Source organism: Hemiscyllium ocellatum, chromosome 45 (genome assembly GCF_020745735.1).
Source record: "Hemiscyllium ocellatum isolate sHemOce1 chromosome 45, sHemOce1.pat.X.cur, whole genome shotgun sequence".
NCBI classification, from domain to species: Eukaryota; Metazoa; Chordata; class Chondrichthyes; order Orectolobiformes; family Hemiscylliidae; genus Hemiscyllium; species Hemiscyllium ocellatum.
Window position 1 is genome coordinate 31,992,635 of NC_083445.1, and position 22,722 is coordinate 32,015,356.

The following is a 22,722-nucleotide window of genomic DNA, read 5'->3' on the forward strand; positions in this document are numbered from 1 at the left end:
TCCTCCCACCTGTACTCCTGTTCCCTCGCCCACTTGTCTTACCCACCTACCTCAGTCAGTAGCTGGCAAAGGGGCTTTGCGAATGATAAGGGTTTTAACTTACTGGAAACGTGTCAGTGTTTGCTATGGGGGGGGGGGGGGACGTATGTTAACCTTCAAAGCTGATCCTGTGTGGATGGATTACTAGTCAGTCACTTTCCTATGATAAAGTGAACAGGCTTTAATAGGATTGCCATTGGCTGGATCTGTTCCAACAGAAATTGGAAGATCTGCACGAACACATGATTTGTAACAAATCTAGATCTCTATTTGCACAATAAATCTACAGGAAATGTTAAATCAGTGTTGACAAGATGAATTAAAGATGGCATTAGATCAAAAGAAGAGAATTATAAAAGGTTGCCATAAAAGATGAAGAAAATGCGAGGAGTCAGAAGATTTCCAAGTCCAGCAGGGGAGGACCAGGAAATGGATGTTCATTATGGTCCAAGGGGTCAGTACATTCCTTGGGCACTAATGAAATAGAGAATGAGAGTAAACTAATGAGTGGAGGGATAAACAGGTTTCAAAATGTTTCTACAGATATGCAAATTGGAAAAGTTGAATGAGATTAATCATGGAGGACGAAGTTAAAAATCACACAACACCAGGTTAAAGTCCAACAGGTCTAATTGGAAGCACACTAGCTTTCGGAGCGACGCTCCTTCATCAGGTGATAGGAGAAAGTGAGGACTGCAGATGCTGGAGATCAGATTCGAGAGTGTGTTGCTGGAAAAGCACAGCAGGTCAGGCAGCATCCGAGGAGCAGGAGGATTGACGGAATACATCCTGATGAAGGGCTCTGGCCGATTCTCCTGCTTCTTGGATGCTGCCTGACCTGCTGTGCTTTTCCAGCGCCACACTCCGGACTGAGGTTAATCATGGGCCCAATTGACACTGAAACAGGTTAAATTATGATGAGGAAAAAGGAAATGACGACATGAAACAAATATCTCACGTCTATCATTATGGGAAGGAGAATGTTCTGAAGCTGTGGGCAGCCAAGAGCTCAGGGAAGAGGAGAATCTCAGAGATGATTCATACTACTGGAGGGACAAGACTATGGGCCAACAAACTCCTGGACCTGACCAGAGTTGCAGAGAGAATGGTTTTGATCTGCCAGAATTCCTCAGATTGGAGAACAGCTCTCAGATTGAAAGCAAACAGACATAAGCAGGTTATTGAACTCGGGCAGAAAGGAAACAGAGAACTATAGATCAGTTAACTTAATCTAACTTTTAGTCAAAATGCTAGAATCTGTGAGAAGTCACTTAGAAAGTCACAAAATGATGAAGCAGTTGTAACTTAATTAAGCACAGTTAACACAGATTTACAACAGGGAAATTGCAGGGGTTTTTTTGAGGATCTAACTAGTAGTGTGAATAAGTTGGAACTAGCGAATGTAGTGTATTGATTTTCAAAAAAGCATTTGAAAAGATGCTACCAGAAAAGGAATTACACATAATTAGAGTTTATGGGATCGGGGAATATATTTACATTGATTCTGTTTTCTGACCACAAACCAATCCTGAAGAAAAAGGATTATTTGGGACATTTCTGAGTTGGTAGACTGTAACTAGCAGGGTACCACAAGGATCAGTGTTTGGGCTTCAGCTAATTACACAGTACAACTATGAATTAGGTGAAACTGCTGATTAAAGTGCATTCAAGTTGCTCACTATATAGAGCCAGGTGTGAAGTAAGTGATAAGGAGGGCACAAAAGCTGCAAGGAAATACAGACAGCTGCAGGTGGAATAGAATGAGTCAATCTGTCAAGCTTCCATTTTTGCAACAAAAGCTTACATAATTTGCTTTCCTAATTGCTTGCTGTGCCTGTATGTTAACCACATGACTGCAGCTATATTCCATTAATTTCTCATTAAAAAGAATCTTTTATTATTCCACTAAGAGATTGACATAAAAGAGTAAAGAAGTCTTATTACAAATATACAGGGCAATTGAGTGGCCCCATCTGGGGTACTGCAGTTTTGTTCCTGTCCTAAGGGAGACCTGGAGCTGACCAAAGCAGAGTCTATACCTGATCTGGTATTGTGCAACAGGATGGGATTCATTGTTGAGCTTCTAGCAAAGGCACCCCTAGATAGCAGCAATTATAACACAATGGGGTTTTACATTCAGTTCAAGGAAGAGGTGGATAGGTTTGAGACCCTCTTTTTCAAGTTAAGGAAGAGGAATTAAAAGGGCATGAAAGAGTGACTAAAGCAAATAGGCAAATGAGGTTTAAGGATAGGTCAACAAAGATGCAGTGGCAAATATTTAAGGGGTTACTTCAGAATATACAGAATAATTATAGTGCTGGGACCTCAACTATTTGCAATTTAAATAAACAACTTGGATGATGGAATGGAGAATAAGGCTCCCACAGCTGCTGCTGATACAAAGATAGGAGAGCAAGTTGTGAAAAGATCCGAAGGCAACTATAAAAAAAGATATAGGCAGCTGAAGTGATTGGGCAAAGATGTAGTAAATAAAGGATAATGTGGGAAAATACAAAATTATTCCTGATAGCAGCACATTATCTCAATGGTGAGAATTTGTACATGAGGCAGGAATCTGGCTGTCCTAATGCAAGAATCAAATGGTTGTTATACAGATACAGCAAGTCATTAGGAAAGCTAATAGAATGCTTATTGTGAAGGGAATGTATACAAACTTAGAGAGGCTAAACTTCAGTGTGACCACACTTAGAATACAGACAGGATATAAACGGATGCAGTTTAGGCAAGGTCTGGGAGCAGAGGGACAGGAGGAGGCTGTTCAAAAAGTTAATGGCTTATGTTAACCACATGACTGCAGCTATATTCCCAGATGGGGCCACTCAAATGCCCTGTATATTTGTAATAAGACTTCTTTACTCTTTTATGTCAATCTCTTAGTGGAATAATGTTCATGGCTAATTGAGCATTTCAATGCCTTTCATCTACACCTGGCAATCAGAAATCGGTCAATCTCTACTTAAAAATAATAAGACTGAGCCTCCACAGCCCTCTGGGAATTCCAAAGGTTCACGACCTGAGTCAAAAAAACATTCTCCTCATCGCAGACTGAAATGGCATCCACATTTTAAAATGGTTCCCTTAGTTCTCAATTCCCAGATATCTACCCTAACAAAAAGGATCGATAAATGTCAATGATGCAGAAAGGGGGAAAGCGAAGTAGAAGCTCAGACATTATTTCGGGAACTGTAGCTCCATGGTCAAGTGGCCAGTGCAGTCCTTATTCCCTATGTTCACACCAAACTAAAATGAACTGTTACTTGTCGCAAAGGAATAAACACAAACCATTCCCAGAAACAACCATCCTTGTTTTAACAAAGTCAAGGAAATTGAGGTTTGGCAGGGGAATCAGTCTGTAGTCCACAGGTTAAACTGCATAGAGTCTAATTTAGAAGCCAATTACATGTGTATCTCCTGGATTCAGAGAAGGCTTTAAATTGAATCATGGGCAAAAGGGTTAATGTGAAAGGAGATTTAGAAAGTTGAAAAGACAAGGCAGGGTAATGCTAATCAAGAGTGTGAAAGGGAGGGACAAAGCCTGGAAACATAAATAAGTAAAAGTGTGCTCAAGCAAATATAGCCAGAGGAGGGAAAACCAGTTTAAACTGAAGTAATGTTTTCTGAAGATTTGGAGATGCCAGTGTTGGACTGGGGTGTACAAAGTTTAAAAATCACCACACCAGGTTATAGTCCAACAGGTTTCATTGGAAGCACACTAGCTTTCAGAGCGACGCTCCATCAGTTGATAGTGGACGGCTCGATCGTAACACAGAATTTATAGCTTTAATTCTGTGTTACAATCGAGCCCTCCACTATCAGCTGATGAAGGAGCGTCGCTCCGAAAGCTAGTGTGCTTCCAATTAAACCTGTTGGACTATAACCTGGTGTTGTGTGATTTTTAACTTTTCTCGTGAAGGGAGATTTAGAAATCCAAACATAAACGTCGAGGCAATAGAAAAGTATTTGAGCTGGGTATAGAGAGTGAGAGTTGTAATAGGAAGGGACAATGTTTAACAGTAATAATGCTTCAGAGAGTGAGGTCCATGCAGGATACAGAAACATTAAGTTAAAGTCAGAATACATGGAACATTCACCATAAGGTGGATCAGCCAGTGGCATAAATCACTATGAATGGTTTATGGTCTAATCATCATGACAGAAGCATGATGACCAAATGAGAAATGGAAATTAGTGGGGAAGGATCTTGGCCCAATACATCAAAGCAGACATAGTATGGGTCATTTTAAATGGTCATGGGATAACAGCATCACTGGCTGGGTCAGCATTTATGTACCATTCCTAATCACCCTGCAGGTGGTGGTAGTGAGCTGGTCTTCAAGCACCCTGCAGTCCACATGATGTAGGTACACCTAAGTGCTGTTAGGCTGAGGCTCCCAGAGACATAGGACAGAACAGAATAGTACAGGCCCTTCGGACATCAATGCCGTGCCAACCTTTTATCCTACTCTACAATCAAACTAACCTATGTATTCTTCATTTTACTATTATCCACTTGCCTATCCAAGAGTCAGTTAAATGTCCCAAATGTCTCAGACTCTACCCAGAGAGTGGTGGGTGCATGGAATGCACTGCCCGGGGTGGGAGTAAAGAACCTACTCTGACATCTCCCCTAAATCTTCCTCCAATCACCTTAAAATGATGCCCCTTTGCGATAGCTGTTACTGCCATAGGAAGTAGTCTCTGGCTATCCACTTTGTCTATGCCTCTTATCATCTTGTACATCCCTATCAAGTTGCCTCTCACCCTTCCCCACTCCAATGAGAAAAGCCCGAGCACCCTCAACCTTTCTCCATGAGACACACCCTCCAGTCCAGGCAGCATCCTGGGAAATCCCCTCTGCACCCTCTCTAAACCTTCCACATCCATCTTATAATGAGGCGACCAAAGTTGAACACAATATTCCAAGTGAATAATGTTCTATTGCAGCTTCATTTGTGGGTGTTGGGATAACTGCTTCTGTAGTCCCCTATTTAATCCGTACGTGTTGTTTCCCTGTAGACGCAGGTATGAAGACACACGAGAATTCCTAGAAGCATGGCATTGCAACCAGAACTTTATCAACAAACAGAGACTTGGATCATATTTACCACCCCCTGAGAAAAAGAGCAGGAAATGACTTCACTAAACATCCAAACAAAACCTAAACACACAAACCGAAAGCAGGAGGTAACACCGGCGTTTCCCCAGAGGCTCACTGATTATGTGAATGGGAGGAAGTGAGCACCACAGATGCTGGAGCTCAGAGTCAACTGTGTGTTGCTGGAAAAGCACAGCAGGTCAGGCAGCATCCGAGGAGCAGGAAAATCGACGTTTCAGGCATAAACCCTTCATCAGGGAGGGAGCTTGTGGGCCAGGGGGAACGAGAAGGCAGCTGAGGCTGTGAAAGGTAGATGAAGGTGAGGGAGAAGGTGGCAGGTTGGACAGGAGGGTGGAATGAATAGGTAGGAAGGGAGATGGATAGGTCAAGAGGGCCGTGCAGAGTTTGAGGCCTGGGACTGGGACAATGACATCCTCATCTGCCTGGCTGAACTGGTCCTCACCCAGAACAACTTCTCCTTCCAATCCTCTCTCTTCCTCCAAACCAAAGCGGTGGTCATGGGTACCTGCACGGGACCCAGCTATGCCTGTCTGTTTGTCGGCTATGTGGAACAATCCATCTTCCACAGTTACACCAGCACCACCCCCACACCTGTTCCTCCGCAACATCGATGACGGTATCTGCGCTACCTTGTGTTCCCACAATGAGGTTGGACAGTTCATCAACTTCACTAATACCTTTCACCCCGATCTCAAATTCACCTGGACCATCTCAGACACCTCCCTCCCCTTCCTGGACCTCTCCATCTCCATTTCCGGCAATCAATAACTACGGATATCTACTATAAATCCACCTCCTCCCACAGCTACCTGGACTATACCATACCTCCTCCCACAGCTACCTGGACTATACCATACCTCCTCCCACAGCTACCTGGACTATACCATACCTCCTCCCACAGCTACCTGGACTATACCATACCTCCTCCCACAGCTACCTGGACTATACCGTGCTTCCTCCCACAGCTACCTGGACTATACCGTGCTTCCTCCCACAGCTACCTGGACTGTGCCTCCTCCCACAGATACCTGGACTATACCATACCTCCTCCCAAGCTACCTGGACTATACCATACCTCCTCCCACAGCTACCTGGACTATACCATACCTCCTCCCACAGCTACCTGGACTATATCATACCTCCTCCCACACCTACCTGGACTATACCTCGTCCCACAGCTACCTGGAGTGTGCCTCCTCCCACAGCTACCTGGACTATACCACACCTCCTCCCACAGCTACCTGGACTATACCCATACCTCCTCCCACAGCTACCTGGACTATACCATACCTCCTCCCACACCTACCTGGACTATACCATACCTCCTCCCACACCTACCTGGACTATACCTCCTCCCACAGCTACCTGGACTATACCATACCTCCTCCCACACCTACCTGGACTATACCATACCTCCTCCCACACCTACCTGGACTATACCTCCTCCCACAGCTACCTGGACTATACCATACCTCCTCCCACAGCTACCTGGACTATACCATACCTCCTCCCACACCTACCTGGACTATACCATACCTCCTCCCACACCTACCTGGACTATACCTCCTCCCACACCTACCTGGACTATACCATACCTCCTCCCACACCTACCTGGACTATACCATACCTCCTCCCACAGCTACCTAGACTATACCTCCTCCCACAGCTACCTGGACTATACCATACCTCCTCCCACACCTACCTGGACTATACCTCCTCCCACAGCTACCTGGACTATACCATACCTCCTCCCACAGCTACCTGGACTATACCTCCTCCCACAGCTACCTGGACTATACCATAACCTCCTCCCACAGCTACCTGGACTATACCTCGTCCCACAGCTACCTGGAGTGTGCCTCCTCCCACAGCTACCTGGACTATACCACACCTCCTCCCACAGCTACCTGGACTATACCATACCTCCTCCCACAGCTACCTGGACTATACCATACCTCCTCCCACAGCTACCTGGACTATACCTCCTCCCACAGCTACCTGGACTATACCATACCTCCTCCCACACCTACCTGGACTATACCTCCTCCCATAGCTACCTGGACTATACCATACCTCCTCCCACACCTACCTGGACTATACCTCCTCCCACAGCTACCTGGACTATACCATACCTCCTCCCACACCTACCTGGACTATACCTCCTCCCACAGCTACCTGGACTATATCATACCTCCTCCCACAGCTACCTGGACTATACCTCCTCCCACAGCTACCTGGACTATACCATACCTCCTCCCACACCTACCTGGACTATACCTCCTCCCACAGCTACCTGGACTATATCATACCTCCTCCCACAGCTACCTGGACTATACCATACCTCCTCCCACAGCTACCTGGACTATACCATACCTCCTCCCACAGCTACCTGGACTATACCATACCTCCTCCCACAGCTACCTGGACTATACCATCTCCCACAGCTACCTGGACTATACCATACCTCCTCCCACACCTACCTGGACTATACCTCCTCCCACAGCTACCTGGACTATACCATACCTCCTCCCACAGCTACCTGGACTATACCATACCTCCTCCCACAGCTACCTGGACTATACCATACCTCCTCCCACAGCTCCCTGGACTATACCTCCTCCCACAGCTACCTGGACTATACCATACCTCCTCCCACAGCTCCCTGGACTATACCTCCTCCCACAGCTACCTGGACTATATCATACCTCCTCCCACAGCTACCTGGACTATACTTCCTCCCATCCTACCTCCTGTAAAAACACCATCCCTTATTCCCAATCCATCTGCTTCAGCTGCATTTGTTCCCAGGATGATCAATTCCACTACAGGACACACCAGATGACCACCTCCTTCAAAGACCACAACTTCCCCTCCCACGTGGTCAATGATGCCCTCCAGCGTATCTCCTCCACATCCCGCACCCCCCCCCCCCCCCCCGCCTCACTCCCATTTATCTCTCAGCACCGGCCCATGGATTCTCCTGCTGCTCAGGTGCTGCCTGACTGGCTGTGCTTTTCTAACACTATCCTCCTGGCCACTGGTGTCGCCTGATATGGTGATAAAATGTCAGAAACCAAAGCTTCCAGATCAGCAAGCAAACTCACATCCAGAAACTCAACCTGAGCTACAAATCTTCTCAAAACTTGCCAACAGATAAGCCCATTTTCTTTCAAATGGGGATAAATCCTATCCCTCGGTATCTTCCCGACTACTGATGAAAGTGAGGAGTGCCAATGCTGGAGATCAGAGTCAAGACTATGGTGCTGGAAAAGCACAGCAGGTCAGGCAACAACCGAAGAGCAGGAGAATGAGCGTTTCCAGCATAAGCCGTTCATCAGGAATAAGGCTTGTGAGCCAAGGGGATAGAGAGATAAATGGGAGGAAGGTATGGCTGGTGGGGGGGGGGGGGGGGGGGAGACAACTGAGAGTGCGATAGGTAGATGAAGGTGGGATTAGTGGTGATAGGTCAGAGAGGAAGGTGGAGTGGATAGGTGGGAAGGAAGATGGACAAGTAGGACAGGTCATGAGGGCGGTGCCAAGTTGGAAGGTTCAATCCGGGATAAGGTGTGTGTGTGTGTGTGGGGGGGGGGGGGGGGGGGGGGGGGGGGAGAGAGAGAGACACGAGGAAGCTGGTGAAATCCACATTGATGCCATGTGGTTGCAGGACCCCAAGGCAGAAGATGTGGCATTCCTCCTCCAGGCGTCGGGTGGTAAGGGAGTGGTGGTGGAGGTGGCCCAGGACCTGCATGTCCTTGGTACAGAGGCAGGGGGGAGTTGAAGTGTGCAGCCACAGGGCGGTTGGGTTGGTTGGTGCAGGAGTACCGGAGATGCTCTCCGGAATGCTCTATGAGTAGGTGTCCTGTCCCCCAGTGCAGAGGAGACCGCATCGGGAGCAGTGGATACAATAAATGACTTGTGGAAGTGCGGGTGAAACATTGATGGATGTGGAAGGCTCCTTTCAGGCCTTGGATGGAGGTGAGGGAGGAGGTGTGGGCACAGGTTTTGCATTTCCTGTGGTGGCAGAGGAAGGTGCCAGGATGGGAGGGTGGGTTGTTGGAGGGCGTCGATCTGGCAATGGTGTCGTGGAGGGAGTGGTCAACATTGGAGCAACAGACAGTAAATGATGTGTGGACAGGACTAGCCCCCCCACTACCCCCTCCCCACCCCAACCCCCGATCATCCCCTTTCAGCCCACCAACCTCTGGATACATTGTATCATCCTCCGCTATTTCCACCACCGACAAACAGACCCCACCATCAGAAATATTTCCCTCCCCACCCCATCTGCTTTCCATAAAGGCTATTCCCTCAGTGACTCTAGTCAGGTCCATGCCCCCCCTACAACCCACCCTCCCATCCTGGCACCTTCCCCTGCCACCGCAGGAACTGTAAAACCTGTGCCCACACCTCCTCCCTCACCTCCATCCAAGGCCCTTAAGGAGCCTTCCTCATCCATCAAAGATTTACCTGCACATCCACCAACATCATTTACTGTGTCTGCTGCTCCCAATGTGGTCTCCTCTACATCGGGGAGACAGGGCACCTAACTTGGGGAACGCTTCACAGAACATCGCCAGGATACATGCATGAAGCAACCCCATCACCCCATGGCCGAACACTTCAACTCACCCTCCCACTCCACCAAGGACATGCTGGGCCAGGACCCCGTCCATTGTCAAACCATTATTACCAGATGCCTGGAGGAGGAACACCTCAACTTCTGCCTTGGGACCCTCCAACCACGCGGGATTAATATGGGATTCCCAGATTCTTCATTCCGCTTCCCCCACACCCCCCCACCTTAACCCAGATCCAACCCTCCAACTCTGCACCATCCTCAGGACCTGTCCATCTTCCTTCCCACCTATCTGATCCACCCTCCTCTCAGACCTATCACCATTACCCTCATCTTCATCTATCTATCGCATTCCCAACTACCTACCCCCCACCCCCCCTTATCTCTCATCCCCCGGCCCACAAGCCTCATTCCTGATGAAGGGCTCATGCCCGAAACACCGATTCTCCTGCTCCTGGGATGCTGCCTGACAATGTTCTGCGTTTTCAGCACTGGGGCAGCACGAGGGCTCAGTGGTTAGCACTGCTGCCTCACAGCACCAGGGACCTGGGTTTGATTCCAGCCTCGAATGACTGTCTGCGTGGAGTTTGCACATTCCCCCGTGTCTGCGTGGGTTTTCTCCGGGTGCTCCAGTTTCCTCCCACAATCCAAAAAGGATGTGTTCAGGTGAATTGGCCGTGCTAAATTGCCCATAGTGATAGGTGAATTAGTTAGGGGTAAATATAGGCTAGGGGAATGGGTCTGGGTGGGTTACTCTTCAGAGGGTCGGTGTGGACGTGTTGGGCCGAAAGGCCTGTTGCCATACTGTAAGGAACCAAAGCTAATCACCACTCTCTCGTCTCCTGACCCCAGACATCGGGCTCACCAGTCTACAAACACCTGGATTATCCATGCTACCCTTCTTCAACAATAGGGACAACATGAGCAACTTCCCAGTACTCCAGGACCTCACCCATGTTCAAGGATGCTGCAAAGATATCTGTTAAAGCCCCAGCTACTTCCTCTCTTGCTTCCCTCAGTAACCTGGGATAGATTCCATCCGGACCTGGGAACTTGTCCACTTTAATGCTTTTTAGAATACCCAACACTTTCTCCCTCGTTATACTGACTTGGCCTAGAGTAATCAGACATCCATCCCTAACCTCAACATCCATCATGTCCCTCTCCTCGATAAATACCGATGCAATGTACTCATTAAGAATCTCACCCACTTTCTCTGACTCCATACATAGTTTCCCTCTTTGTCCTTGAGTGGACCAAACCTTTCCCTAGTTACCCTCTTGCTCCTTATATATGAATAAAAGGCTTTGGGATTTTCCTTAACCCTGTTTGCTCAAGATATTTCATTACCCCTTTGAGCCCTCTTAATTCCTCGTTTCAGATTGTTCCTACTTTCCCGATATTCTTCCAAAGCTTCGTCTGTCTTCAGTCACCGAGACCTTACGATTGCTTCCTTTTTCCTGTTTGCTGATCTCAATTTCACCTGTCATCTATAGTTCCCTAATCTTGCCATTCCTATCCCTCGTTTTCACATGGACAGGTCTTTCCTGCACCCTAATCAACCTCTCTTTAAAAGCCTCCCACATATCCAATGTGGATTTGCTTTCAAACAGCTGTTTCCAATCCACATTCCCTGACTCCTGCTGAAGTTTGGTCTAGTTGGCCTTTCTCAGTTTAGCACACTTCCTTTCAGAGTGCACTTGTCTTTGTCCATGAGTATTGTAAAACCTACAGAATTGTGATCACTATTCCCAGAGTAATCCTCTACTCAAAGTTCAACCACCTGCTCATTCCCCAACACCAGGTCCAATATGGCCCCTTCCTGAGTTGGACTATTTACAAACTGCTCTTGAAAACTCTCCTGGATGTTCCTTACAGATTCTGCTCCATCTAGACCTCTAACACTAAGGGTCTGTTTCCATGCTGTACACCTCTATGACTATGACCCCCACCCCGTGGCTCCTACATCTTTCCATAATGTTTACATATTTACACCTCTATTTCACACTCGCTGTCAGGAGGCCTGTAGTATACCCCTAACATTGTTACTGCACCCTTCCTATTTCTGAGCTCTGCCCATATTGCCTCACTGCTCGGGTCTTCCACAGTGCTCTCCTTCAGCACCACTGTGACAGTCTCTCTGACCAGTAATGTAACTCCTCCAACCCTTCTACCATCCTCTCTATCCTGCCTGAAGCATCTATATCCTGGGATATTTAGTTGCCAATCATACCCTTCCTTCAGCCAAGTCTCAGTAACAGCAATAACATCATACTCCTGGGTACCAATCTAAGCCCTAAGTTCATCTGCCTTACCTACTACATTGCTTGCATCAAAACAAATGCACCTCAGACCACCTGTCCCTCTGCGTTCATCCTCTGCTCCCTGCTGACTCCTCCCCTTAGTCACTCTGACTTCATTGTCCTGTTCCTTACAGGCTTTAGTTACTACCACCTTACTGTCCATTAACCTGCTCATTTGGTTTCCATCCCCCTGCCTCATTAGTTTAAACCCTCCCCAACAGCGTTAGTAAAAGCCCCCCTAATGACACTGGTTCCAGTCTGGCCCAGGTGTAGACTGTCCGATTTGTAACAGTCCCACCTCCCCCAGAACCGGTCCCAGTGTCAACAAAATCTGAACCCCTCCCTCCTGCACCATCTCTCCATCCACACCTTTATCCTGCCTATTCTTTCGTTCCTACTCTGACTAGCACAGGGCACTGGTAGCAATCCTGAGATTACTAACTCTGAGGTCCTACTTATCAACTTGGCTCCTAACTCCCTAAATTCTGCTTGGAAGTCCTCATAGGTTTTTTTTACCCATGCCATTGGTGCCTATATGCACCACAATGACTGGCTGTTCACCCTCCCCCCTTCAGAATGTCCTACAGCCAATCTGAGACATCTCTAACCCATGCTCCTGGGAGGCAACATCCCATTTGGGAGGCTTACTTTCCATCACAGAATCGCCTATCAACTCCCCTTACAATTGAATCCCCTATGACTAAAGCCCTTCCACTCTTTTCCCACCCTTCTGTACAGCAGAGCCAGCCACGGTGCCATGAACCTGGCTACTGCTGCCTTCCCCGGTGAGGTAGACCTGCATTGGAGGGAGATGATCGCTGGGGGCACCTGCACTGCCTTCCTGCCCACTCTCTGACGATGGTGTATGGACTGTTAAACCAAACAAGCTGGCTTGTCCTGAATGGTACCAAGCTTGAGGATAGTTGGAAGTGCATCCATCCAGGCAGCTGAAGAATATTCTATCACACCCAGACGGTGATTTTGTTTATCCACTGCACGTGGACATTGCTGGCTTGGCCAGCGTTCATTGCTCAGCCATTATTGTTCCGAGGGCAGTTAAGAGTCAGCCACATTGCTGGAGGTATGGTGTTCCATGTAGACTAGACCAAAGGACGGCAGGTTTCCTTCCCTCAACGACAATAATAAACGAGATGAGTTTTTTTTACAATAGTCAACAGTGGTCCCACAGTTGGAATTAGACTTGCTCTTTATTCCAGATTGCTCCTGAATTCAAATGTCAGCACCCACTATGACGGGATTCAAATGCACCACTTCAGAACATTCACCTGGATGTCTGGTTACAAGTCCAGTGACGTGACTATTACACCGAAACATGATCTGGCCTTAGGAGGTGGTGAACAGGCACTGAGAGGTCAGCAGGGCAGTTACTCAAGACAGAATTCCGAGCTTCTCATCTGCTCTTGTAGCCACGATATTTAAATGGCTGGTCCACTTCAATTTCGGGTCAACGGTCACGACGAGGACGAGGACATGGACATGGATAAGGATCAACCAGGGTCACAGAAAAGATCAGAAAGTGATGGCAGGGTTCGTCTATAGGCCCTTTAACAGTAGGATGTACTACTGGACAGAAGGTTAAACAACAAGTCACTGCAGCTTGCAAGAAAAGCAGCATTTTCTTTTGGTGATGGGGGTGTCAGGCCTTGAACCTCCATATTAGCAAAGGATGACCAGGTTCCTTGAAGGACAATGTTGTGGAACGAAGGGTAAAGCTATTTTATATCTTTTATTGTGCAATGGAGTTGGACTGAGTAGTAATGTTAGGGAGTCTTGGGCTTCCCTGGGATGTAGCAGTAATTAATGAGTGGAATTCTGAAAAAAAATTAATCTTCAAGCAAAGCCCATGACTGAGGTGTAAGGGATTGGGTTTGACATGGGCTGACTGGAAGGTATAATAATTAATCAACTGTGGGAAGCATTTAAAGAAACAACTCAATATTCAACAAAATATACATTCCATTAAAAAGCACAACCTCAGCAATGGAGACCCACCTGCAACTTGCTGAGAGGGTCAAGGATGGCATCAGATCAAAGGAAGAGGCTTGTAATGTTGCAAAGAATAGTAAGTCAGAGGATTGGGAGAGTTTTAGAAAACAAAGGGATACTCAAACTTTGATTTTGTTATTTCATCCCAGTTTCACTTTATTCATATCAGAGTGCTGGAGAAACCCAGCAGGTCTGACAGAGAGAAAACAGTTAATGTTTTGCATCCTGTGACCCTTTGTCAGAAGTTCTGCTTGCTCCCAGCCCCCACACTCAACTCTTCTACTCACTAATACTATCACCTCAGCAAATGAATAACAAATTAATCAGAGAGCGTTCTTTGAGGGTCTAACAATTAGAGTAGATAAAGGGAAACCCGGCAATGGACAATGCTGGAGGCTTCTGAAGAGAAGTCATGCAGAATTTGATACATGAGTTCTGTTCTTCCCCCTCCTCAGTGATAATTCCTTGCTTTGTGATGAGGCTACTTGATTTTCCTGAAGACATTCGATAAGATGGAACTAATACAGTAAGCTAGGCTCATTGTGCTGCAGGGGATGTGTGAGCATGGATAGAGGATTGGCTAATGGACAGGAAGCAGACAGGAGGGCATTTTCAGGCACACTGACTGCTATTATTGGAGTGCTGAGTGGGCTCTCAGCTACGTACAATCTTGATTAATAACTTGAATGAAGAGACTAACAGTAATCTCACCATGACTGCTGACAACAGGAAGTTAGTTGGGAATGCAACTGTTGTGAAGGGTAGACTAAAAGGCTGCAAAGAGACACAGACCGATGTCATTCAGGGAATAGAGTAGAATGTGGAGAATTCGGATGTAAACCATTTTGGTCATGAGAAAAGAAAACTGCATTTTAAAATAAATCCTGAATAGTGTGCACAATTTTGCTCTCTGGATTTAAGGAAGCCATAGTGAGGTGGTGTTGGACTGGGCTGGACAAAACAAATTAAAAATCACACAACACCAGGTTATAGTCTATCCTTCCAAATGAACCTGTTTGACTAGAAGCTGGTGTTGTGTGATTTTTATCCTGACAGGAAGGACATACATGCTTTAGGAGTGGTCCAGCTAAAGGTTCATGCGCTTGGTGCCTGGGATGAAGGGGTTGGGTAAATGGAGTTCAGAAGGCTGACAGGTGATTACATGAACAGATGGAAAGGCCTAGCAGGGGAGATACTGAGCTTGTGTGCCCTGACTGGGGAGTCTGGAACAGGGGCAGTCTCACAACAAAGGATTGATCATTTTTGCTCTTGGATGAGGTGAATTTTGTTCTTCTAAAGGCTTGTGAATCTTTACAATTCTCTCCCCCACAGGCTTGTGGATGCTCAGTCACTGATCATATTTAAACTAGCAACAAGGCAGATCGCTGATCTCTCAGAGAATCAGCCACCTGATGAAGGACCAGCGCTCCGAAAGCTAGTGCTCCCAAATAAACCTGTTGGACTATAACCTGGTGTTGCGTGATTTTTAACAGGGATCAGGTAGAGAAGTGGAGCTAAAGCTCAGGTTCAGCCATGACTGTAGTGAACAGCAGAGCAAGCTCAATGATCGACACCCGCTCCTAGTTCTTGTGTTTATGCTTCATGACAGGACCCTGGTCCTCTTGTGAAGCAGTGGTAGTGTCCCTGCCCTTGGACCAGAAAGCCCTGGATCCAAGTCCCACCACCTCTAAAAGACACGTAATAACATCTCTGAACAGATTGATTAGAAAAATAAGTTTTAAAAATTCTATAACCAGTCCCACCTACTAAGTTCCCCTCCATCCACAAGGATCTGTCACTCTCCCACTGCACCCCACTCTCACACACATCCCATCATCTCTGCCTTGCATCCCAGTTTACAAATCTCCCCTCTCCCTCCCCCCCACCTCATCTCCGATCCCACTCGGCACTGCCCTCTTGACCTGACCCGTCCTACCTGTCCATCCTTCTTCCCAGTGACCTTCCCCCAGTCCCACACCTACCCCACCCTTCTATTTATCTCTCAGCCCCCTTCCCACTCCACATTCATGATGAAGGACTCATGCCAAAAATGTCAACTCTCCTGCTCCTCGGATGCTGTCTGACCTGCTGTGCTTTTCCAGCACCATACTTTTTGACCCTGACTCTCCAGTATCTACAATCCTCACTTTCTCCACATTGCTGCAGAGTTGGTAATTAAAGACAACAACATGGAGAGCTAGACAACACATTATGTCTGTGTTAACTCAATTCTAGAGCAATCTTCCATCCCAAGGTGCAATAGTCTCCATCTTAACTACTCCATGTACCAAAGCACTCAACAGACACAGCCTGGATAAATTTGTTCTAAATTTTAAATTGATGACCTTTTATCACAGGCAACTATTAAAACATTGTTAATTATCTACAAAAAGTATAAAACCTTCATTAAGGCTCCACAGGGGAGACAGTGCCTATATCTCTCGTTTCTTTGCATCAGTACAATTTCTCACCTCAGCATTATCCTGGTGAAATTTTGGCTTTTATCGTCCCTTATATCATGGGGTCCAGAACTGCACATAGCATGTTAACTGTAGTGCAACCAATACTTTGTCTAAATTTACTTTTTCACCAAATTCCCATAGTCTCTGTTCCTATTTTTGTTTAAAAAAAAGAATTACGCTTCTGTTGAAAATCTGACATCACGAGGTTAAAGTCCAACAGATTTAACTGAAAGCACTAGCTTTCGGAGCATCATTCCTTCATCAGGTGGTTGTGGAGTGAAGGAGCAGCGCTCCGAAAGCTAGTGCTTCCAGTTAAACCTGTTGGACTATAACCTGGTGTTGAGAGATTTTTAATTTTGTCCACCCCAGTCCAACACTGGCACCTCCAAATCAACACTTCCGTTGGCTCTTGATTTTATTGAGCCGCAGTCACACCTTCAGAGAATGATGGGTAGGAGCTTCAAAGCTGCCTTTGCCCATCCTCGCCCTTCACTATCCCTCACCCACCAGGTTTCACAGCTGCACTATGGTAAGGCGTTCAAGAGAGAAACTAAAGACTGAAAGTTAGCTGTTTTTGTTGAAGTATGGTTTAATAATTTATGTTACACAAAAACTTTTCTGTTTGATCCATATTCCACAAATAAGACGCTCTTGCAAAAATTCAAACTTACAGGAAGAAAACAAGCTTCTGCACAGAGCCTAACAAAAAGGGGGACTATCCATCTTCCTTCCCAGCTACCTTTCCCTCGGATCCACGCCTGCATTGATCTCTCAGCGCCCTTCCCCGTTCACATTCCTAAGGAAGTGTGTATGCCTGAAACATCCACTCTCCTGCTCTTTGACTGGCTGTGATGACTGAGAAACACTAACTACTAATCTTGCAAATAAAAAAAATTGCCACAAAGCCCTCCACCTTGCAGGGCTCAGACACACAATCTCAGCTTTTGGAATGCTTCTTGCCACGAACAGGCAGAAACAAAACACTGTTGGAAACCTGAATTCAAAACAGGCAATGCTGGAAATACTCCGGTCAGGCTGCATCTGAGAGAGAAAGACAATTCCTGTTGGAGGATGGCAACCTTCCATCTGACAAAAGGCTGACCTGGAATACGACTTTCATTTCTCTCTCTACATAACTGTACAGGAGGCAGCAGGCAGCATTGGACAGGTCAAAGACTATCAAAGTCAAACTACCCAAAACAGTGACCTACAAACCATATCGGGAACATAGCGTACCTTCTCGAGGGTTTCAATCCGCTGCTTGAGGAGGCGATTTTCAGTTCGGAGTCTCTGTGGAACAAGGAGGAAATCAGGTTAAGCACACTGCCACCAAACCCAGCGAGGCTGCTATATACATCTCTGCAATAATAGCTTTATAATTTCTCTGTCCAAATTTTTTTGTCAGATGGCAGGTTCAGATTAGTTTTCTATGAATGGTCAAACTTTGATTTTGGACAATGATTTATACTACTTCATGAAGGCATCAAGAACGTCTAAATTTCAAACGGGAATTTTTAAAAGGCTGTTGTTTGAGTGCCTCCATTTATATGATACGCCAGAAGATCTCAAACAGGAGATACGCTCTCAGGGAAACGTGCCATACATCCAATAACAGCCAAGTCAACCATGCAATAGACAGACAAGTGTTCGCACTGTAGACCAGAATTCTACAGAGAATGTGCTTTCCGAACGATCCTTGCAGGATGTTCTGTAGCACCAAGCTTGGGAAAGGAGTCTGAAGATGCCCTTCGGAGGATCAACCAACAGAATGGCTTTGACAGCCCAGTAACTTACCACAGCACAAGGGGTTCAATCAGAGCCACTAGCCAGCACTGCAGATGGGAAATAAAACCTTCCTAAAAACCTCTGCTCAGCTCAAGGGCAAGACTCACTCGAGACCAGAAAATATCAGCAATGAGCATAGCCCAAATAATGATCTATGTAAATGTTGAGCACATTCTGGTCTCCAATCCAAATGTCGTTGAACAGAGGAATGATTAACCCACACAGCTCCCTGACACAGTGAACCTGTACAGTTACTGCCTTTGCTGTTTGAATTCATGTATCGCTGGACATTGGAGTGCATCTGAAAAAATCAACAAAGAGTGATATTCACAACTGATCTTGGAGGAACCCTATTGGGGTTTGAGGTCATGGCACAGACAGATAAGTGAATAGTTTTAAGTGTGGCCTTAAAGTCTGCAGTAGTGAGTGAGTGGGTTCTTTCATGATTATATGTTTTATTCAGATATGTCTCTTGATTAAACTTAAAAATACAAGCCGTAAGTATTAAGCGAGCCTGAAGAAGTGTTTTGTAGGGGAACAAGACAGTGCTACTTTCTGGATCTGTAAACTGAAAGCAGCAAAAATGGCCTTTAGTCAAGTGATATGTTCTTCTGGTCAGATGTGGAAGTTTAAGGATAGTTTACATGTTACTGAGGTTTATATCTGCAATAAATGTCTTTGGTTACAAATCCTATCAGATGGAATGGATCCGTTGGAGCGACAGATGGTGGCAATGGGGAATTTACAAGAGCAAGAGGGTGTGATGGATGGCAGTTATAGGAAGGGAGAAAAGCTGCAGATACAGTCACATGGATGGGTTAGCTCCAGGAAAGGTAGGAGGGGTCGGCAGGTAGTACAGGAGTCTTCTGTAGCTATCCCTATTTCAAACAGGTATGCTGGTTTTGAAAATGTAGGGGGTGATTGTGCTACATTCCCCTGAGAAACTAACAGCCAATTTTCTGATATCAAGACTGGCTCTAATGCAATGAGGGATAGGTTGAGTTCCAAGCAATCAATTCTGTTAGGGGACTCTCTAGTCCGAGGCACAGACAGACATTTCTGTGGCCAGCAGCAAAAAATCAGTGTTGCCTCCCTGGTGCCAGGATCAAGGACGTCTCAGAGAGGGTGCAGAATGTTCTCATGGGGGAGAGGGGCCAGCAGGAGGTCACTGGACACATTGGAACCAATGGCATAGGAAGGGAAAAAGTTAGGATTCTGAAGGGAGATTACTGAGAGTTAGGCAGGAATTTTTTTAAAAAGGTCCTTGAAAGTAATAATGCCTGGATTACTCCTGTGAGGGTAGGAATAGGAGGATAGAACAGATGAATGCATGGCTGAGGAGATGGTGTATGGGAGAAGGATCACATTTTGGATCATTGGAATCTCTTCTGGGGGTAGAAGTGACCTGTTCAAGAAGGACGGATTGCACCTGCATTGGAAGGGGACTAATATACTGGCAGGGAAATTTGCTAGAGCTGCTCAGGAGGATTTAAATTAGTAACGTAGGGGAGTGGAACCCATGGAGATAGTGAGGAAAGACCAATCTAAGACTGGTATAGCTGAGAACAGAAGTGAGCCAAACAGTCAGGGACAAAGCAGAGAACAATGTAGGATTGATAAATTAAACTACATTTATTCCAATGCAAGAGGCCTAACAGGGAAGGCAAATAAATTCAGAGCATGGTTACAAACATGGGACTGGGATATCATAGCAATTACGGAAACATGGCTCAGGGATGGACAGGACTGGCAGCTTAATGTTCCAGGATACAAATGCTAGAAAGGGAGGCAAAAGAGGAGGGGGAGTAGCATATTTGATAAGGGATAGCATTACAGCTGTACTGAGGGAGTACAATCCTGGAAATACATCCAGGGAAGTTATTTGGGTTGAGCTGAGAAATAAGAAAGGGATGGTCACCTTATTGGGATTGTATTACAGATCCCCAAATAGTCAGCAGGAAATTAAGAAACAAACTTGTAAGGAGATGTCGGTTATTTGTAGGAATAATGGGGTAGTTATGGTAGGGGGATTTTAACTTTCCAAACATCGACTGGGACTGCCATAGTGTTAAGGGTTTAGATGGAGAGGAATTTGTTAACTGTTTACAAGACAATTTTCTGATTCAGCATGTGGATGTACCTACTAGAGAAGGTGCAAAACTTGATGTACTCTTGGGAAATAAGGCAGGGCAGGTGACTGAGGTGTCAGTGCGGGAGCACTTTGGGGCCAGCAACCATAATTCTATTAGATTTAAAATAGTGATGGAAAAGGACAGACCAGATCTAAAAGCTGAAGTTCTAAATTGGAGGAAGGCTAATTTTGGTGGTATTAGGCAAGAACTTTCCAAAGCTGATAGGAAGGTAAAGGGACGGCTGGAAAATGGAAAGTCTTCAGAAATGAGATAACGAGAATCCAGAGACAGTATATCCCTGTTGGGGTGAAAGGAAACACTGGTAGGTAGAGGGAATGCTGGATGACTGAAGAATTTGAGGGCTTGTTTAAGAAAAAGAAGGAAGCATGCATCAGATATAGAAAGGAGAGAATGAGTGAATCCTCAGAAGAGTATAAAGGAAGTAGGAGTACTTAAGAGACAAATAGAGTTAAGAAGAATCCAAAGGGTTTTTACAAATACATTAAGGACAAAAGAGTAACTAGGGAGAGAATAGGGCCCTTCAAAGATCAGCAAGGCAGCCTTTGTGTGGAGCTGCAGGAGATGGGGGAGATACTAAATGAGTTAGATTAGATCAGATTTGATTCGATTCGCTGCAGTGTGGAAACAGGCCCTTCGGCCAAACAAGTCCACACCTCCCCTCCGAAGAGAAACCCATCCAAGCCTATTCCCCTACCCTATATTTACCCCTGACTAACGCACTTATCACTATGGGCAATTTAGCATGGCCAATTTACCTGACCTGCACATCTTTGGATTGTGGGAGGAAACCCAGACACAGGGAGAATGTGAGAGTTTTGCGAAGATTTGTAGATCAGGTTGAGGTTCTGGATGCCAGTTTGCTCGCTTTCAGATGTTTCATCACCATACTAAGTAACATCATCAGTGAGCCTCCGGATGAAGCACTGGGTGGTATGGCCTGCTTTTTATTTGCGTGTTTAGATTTCCTTGAGTTGACTATGTCATTTCGTGTGGTGATGCCATTTCCTGTTCTCGGAGGTGGTAAATGGGATCCAAGTCCATGTGCTTGTTAAGTGTTCCAGTTGGAATGCCGTGTTTCTAGGAATTTTAGAGTTGGAGGATTTGAGCTACAGGGAGAGGTTGAACAGACTGGGACTATTTTCCCTGGAGCGTCAGAGGCTGAGGGGTGACCTTATAGAGGTTTACAAAATTATGAGGGGCATGGATAGGATAAATAGACAAAGTCTTTTCCCTGGGGTCGGGGAGTCCAGAACTAGAGGGCATAGGTTTAGGGTGAGAGGAGAAAGATATAAATCAGACCTAAGGGGCAACTTTTTCACGCAGAGGGTGGTACGTGTATGGAATGAGCTGCCAGAGGACGTGGTGAAGGCTGGTACAATTGTGACATTTAAGAGACATTTGGATGGGTATACGAATAGGAAGGGTTTGGAGGGATATGGGCCGGGTGTTGGCAGGTGGGGCTAGATTGCTTTGGGATATCTGGTCGGCATGGATGGGTTGGACCGGAGGGTCTGTTTCCGTGCTGTACATCTCTATGACTACAATAGATGTAGGACTGGATCATAGTTAAAATGGACCATATTGAAACTTTGTGGAATCTCTACACTGGGATTTTACTGAACAGGAGAACATTAATGACATTTTAACTCAAATATACTCACGTTAAAAATGTTGAAGTCAGTTACAAAAACCACCTCAACATAACATGCAGCCTATTAAAGAGAATAGTGTGCCTGGACAGAGAGATGGCTAGAGGACAGAAAGCAGAGTGTATAAGTGCATTTGCTGATGTCCTGGTCAGTCTTAAAGATTGTCTGAGCTGAGATGGCACCTTTTGTTATAAAACCTTAAGCTATCTTGAGAATATGACTTAAATATAGTTCTGGGATTTACATATAAAAGAACCGAAACTAGCAAACCCATTCTAAAACATGGGAGACTTAATCTAAGTTTGTTCAATTCATATTTCAGCTGCATGACACTAATCTTTTGCTATAAATTCTGTGCCATATGATCCTGCTTCACAACCACCTGAAGGAGGAACACCCTGAAAGCCAGAGCCTCCAAATAAACCTATAACTAGTTGGACTATAATCTGATGTTGCATGATTTTTTAACTTCGCCCTCCCCAGTCCAACACCAGATTCTCCAAATCATACACCAGACTGTCTGTGGGTAGCTGCAGAGTTTGCAAACAAACCTGGTACTGCAGACTCTACAATACACATCCGAATGTGGATTTGAATGGGACAATGGAATG

At 45.9% G+C, this 22,722-nt stretch overlaps 1 protein-coding gene across 12 annotated transcripts in view; it reads right to left on the reverse strand.

The window, feature by feature from the left end:
• The window catches only part of LOC132836039 (EVI5-like protein), a 313,206-nt gene that overhangs the window by 117,443 nt on the left and 173,041 nt on the right, over positions 1 to 22,722 (reverse strand). For all 12 annotated transcript variants that reach the window (XM_060855265.1, XM_060855263.1, XM_060855261.1 and 9 more), the window contains one exon: positions 17,761 to 17,814. In XM_060855265.1, coding sequence (XP_060711248.1) covers positions 17,761 to 17,814 — 54 coding nt within the window. The remainder of the gene's footprint in view (positions 1 to 17,760; positions 17,815 to 22,722) is intronic.